We start from the raw sequence: 4,148 nt of genomic DNA on the forward strand, positions 1-4,148 counted from the left end.
TACTATTTTCTAATTTAGTAATTGTATAATAAAAACTCTTTCAACTTACAGTATATTACACAAATACTATTACTTTTATATTACACCGCACTAATAAGGATATTTTTGTTCTTTACTATAATCCAGTATAATACTAATATTAAAAAATTTACGTACAAAAATCAAACGACACCCTTCGGACGGAGGGAGTATTTATTTTACTAATATATAACACTTATAAACAAATATGTATATTTTATATACATATATATTCTTAAATTTTGTATAATATTAATTTAACAGTATTTTTCTAAAAAAATAATATTAAATTATTACTTTTAAATAAAATGTCACATTATATAAAAAAATTTAAAAACTATTATCTAATTGGAATATTTTCGAAGAATAAAGTAATTGAATAATTATTTCTTATATTATTTTTATTTATATATATATTAATGTAACCTGTAGACTCTACCTAAATACTACAGCATTTGACTTACAATCTTCAGTTTCAACTCGTACTAACACGTCTAAGTCAAAGTCAACGTGACTAATTTCTGTCTAAATATTTAATTAGCTTATACAAATTCTACTAAACGACCCCAAAAAATAACAAAAATAATACTCCCTCGGTCCAGATACTGTGTCAGTATTTTAGGAGGGGTGTAATCAGTAGATAATTAAGAATATATTAATGAAAATAATTATCCTATAATATAAATAATTATAAATTAAGATTAAGATAACTAATTAGTTTAATTAAAATTAAAAAAATAAAATTAAAAAATTTAAAATGACATTAAAGTGTGTAATCATTTAAAAAAAAAAAAAAGAAGTGACATGGTATGTAAGACGGACAGAAACGGCAACATGGACATGGTATCGGGGACAGAGGGAGTAATAATAATAATAATAATAATAATAATAATAATAATAAGAAGTCAATGCATCATATAATTAAAAAAATTAAACCCTAAATTCCCAAGGTACACCAAACGATGCACAAGGTACAATCACTCAATGCAAGTCCAAATTATTCCCCAAATCCCCGACATAATTAATTCCCAGTAATAAAATTAATTACATCTTCTAATTTCCCATACAAGGAACATTATTTTTTTTTTAATTATACCTATAATTTCCCCACCCCAAATAAAAAATAAAATAAAAATACTAATTGCAACACTGCCCAGTTGTTCTCAAGAAACCCCAAACTTTCTTTAGAACAAATCAGCAGTGCCCAATTCCAGGTCCATGAAATCCCCATCTTGCCCCTGCCCATTCCCCTCCTCAAACAGCCATTTCTCCAGCAGGCTCAGGGGCATTTCGGTCTCATCCAGAACCGCCGCCGCCGCCGCCGCTGCCGCCGCAGCGCCACCAACAGCCGTCGTCTTCCCCAAGACGTTCTCAGCTCCAGACCCCACCAGATTCCCATTACTCTCCTTACCACCAAAAGACACCTCAGAATTAATGGAAGAATTCAGACAGCTGTTCAGAGAGCTTCCCTGGCTGCTCTCCACCGGCGAATTCGGAGTTTTCTTCGCCCAATTCTCCAGCAGTCGCGCGATGTTCTCAGCGCTCGAAGCGTACGACGTCGTCGAGGTCGTCGACGGCGCCGGCGCCGGCGCCAGAATCGGTGCAGCCACAGCAGAAAGATGGCCGGCGCCGGAGACAGAAAACAGGCCGGAATTAGGACCGGACTTGTCCAGTGACAGTGCCTCGCATAAAGCCTGTCTCGCCATGTTTATGTCCGTCTGGAGCTTCCTCTCCCACTGCCCCTTCGACGCCGATTTACCGCCGCCGCCGCCGTCGGAAACCGCCCTGTCGCCGCCGTTGGGCACCTTCTTCCTCAGGTGAGTGTTCCAGTAGTTCTTGATGTCGTTGTCAGTCCTCTGAGGAAGGTAAGAAGCTATGGCAGCCCACCTTCAAAACAAAAACAAAAAAAAAAAAAAATTCACAAAAATCTCAAATTCAGAAATGTTTAGCAACAATTAACATCGTAAAATCGTCCAAATCCTCAATTCCAGACATGAATTTCTAAATAAATCCCCAAATTTCCCAATCAAAGCCAAGAACACAAAAGCCCTAATTTGGAGATGGAACCCTAATTTGATTACAGACATCCAGCCATGGCTACGAACACAAACACCTCAATTCAGACGTGTTTAGCATAATCAAGATCGTAAAATCATCCAAAAACCTCAATTCCAGACAAAAATTTTCCAAATCAATCTCCAATTCCCCAATCAAATCCAAGAACACAGAAGCCCTAATTCCTCAAAAAAACAAAACCCTAATTCATAAATTTACAGACAGACCTGTTGCCAAGAAGAGCTTGGAGATGGATGATCATCCTTTCTTCATCCTCAGTAAAATTTCCACGTTTGATCCCCGGCCGGAGATAGTTAGTCCACCGGAGACGGCAGCTCTTGCTGCACCTCATCAGCCCTGAAAAATATATATATATATCAAAGGTCCGACGGTCAGGAAAACATGTTCAAGAATCGAAAAACAAATCACAGCCATAAATCCAATTCCTCCATCTCAGTCGGTGCCCTCAAAACATCAAATTTATTACACCCCAACCACCACTCCAAAACCCCATAAAAAAAAATAATAATAATAATTAAATAAATGGAATTCGAACCGCCTGCAAAAACCATTTTCTTCATGGATTCCACCAAAACACCATTAACACCTCCAACCTTAATACAATCTTAATAAAAATCAAAATTATTACAATTATGATTATAATTATTGTAATTTATATATTTTCTTCTTTTTTTTTTATATATTTTTTTACCAGTGTTTGTAGGAACAGCCCTCCAATTTCCAGGGCCATGTTGCTGAATGTAAGAAACAAGAATGATGTCTTCTTCAGGAGTCCATGGCCCTTTCTTCATCCCGAGCTTGTCGCAGCAAGGAGACCTTCCCATTGTTTTTTTTTGGGAGAGAGAAAAATGTAGAGAGAGAGAGGTTCGTGAGGGTTTATATAGAGAGAGAGAGGAGAGAGAAAGAAAAGGTTGCTGTTGAAGCTGACTATTGCAGCGTCAGAAAGAGTCAAAACCGGACACCAAACGGCATTTACTCGGGATTTTGCTTTTGCAAGAAAAAGAAATTTTAATAAAAAAAAATAAAATATAAAAAAAGTCAGCCTTTGCTTATAGTAGTTTTTTTTTTTTTTTAACTCTCTCTCTCTAACCCTTTTCTCACTCTAGATGTGTATGTGAAAATCTCATGGCTACTTTTTATTTATTATTTTTTGCGAATTTTGCATTGGGGTTTTGCTTTATCGGCTTTCTTTTCTTTCTCTCTCTCTTTTTTATTTTTATTTTTTTTTATTTTACTTTTTTATTTTTATATTTTCAACCGTTTGGACATTAATGGGTGACAGTGGGGGGTTAATGTAAGAGATGAAATTGAAATTAATTTTTCATATCATAATTTTCGTGAATTTCACGTCTCCTAAATTTGTGAATACTGTGTTCGATCATCATGATCCTATATACATTCTCATAATAACATATATATATATATATATAAATATATATATGTGTGTGTGTGAATTCTTCTATGGTTTTTAGATTGTGTGTTTTGAAGTTCTACGTTATTTCGAGGTGAAATGTCTTTAATATTACATTTTTTCTTTAATATTACATTTTAGATATACACCGGGTGTGTTTGTTTTGTGTTTTGGTTTGAATGAAATCTTTTTTTACGTGAGATATAGAAAATTGTGTAAGTAATATAAAAGTAATGAATGTATGTAAAATATTAATTTTTGGGGGAAAATATGTTGAAAATTTTTGACAAAACAAAAATATTTCTATTTACATAAAAAGTTTTTGAATTTTGAAAAAAATTAGGAATGGTAAAAAAAAATTGATATTTGATGTAAGTTTTGTGAGGCGAAAAAATATATTTGATATAATTTTTTTTAAATTACTATTAATAAATAGTATTAAAAATTTCAACAATATGTATATAAATATACCTTAGGTATTGAGTACAATATATATTTTTTAAAAAATTAATTTAGTATAGATTGTTTTATTTGAAAGCAAATTTGAAAACACAAATACAATACAAATATGGAATAAAAATTGTAAATATTTTACAAATTTGAGTTTTTTTTATTATTATTTTAAATTCAAATCAATATTATG

General features: G+C 32.9%; 1 protein-coding gene across 1 annotated transcript; it reads right to left on the bottom strand.

The window, feature by feature from the left end:
- Positions 1 to 940: 940 nt before the first annotated feature.
- Positions 941 to 2,924, bottom strand: LOC127246094 (myb-related protein 306-like). The gene is made up of 3 exons (XM_051267302.1): positions 2,786 to 2,924; positions 2,301 to 2,430; positions 941 to 1,905 (listed from the first exon to the last, which is right to left on the bottom strand). Exons 1-3 carry the CDS (start codon positions 2,916 to 2,918, stop codon positions 1,203 to 1,205), a joined length of 966 nt encoding a protein of 321 aa, XP_051123259.1. The 5' UTR covers positions 2,919 to 2,924; the 3' UTR covers positions 941 to 1,202.
- Between the last annotated feature and the right edge of the window lie 1,224 nt (positions 2,925 to 4,148).

Source organism: Andrographis paniculata, unplaced genomic scaffold (genome assembly GCF_009805555.1).
Source record: "Andrographis paniculata isolate CXL003 unplaced genomic scaffold, ASM980555v1 Contig26END, whole genome shotgun sequence".
NCBI classification, from domain to species: Eukaryota; Viridiplantae; Streptophyta; class Magnoliopsida; order Lamiales; family Acanthaceae; genus Andrographis; species Andrographis paniculata.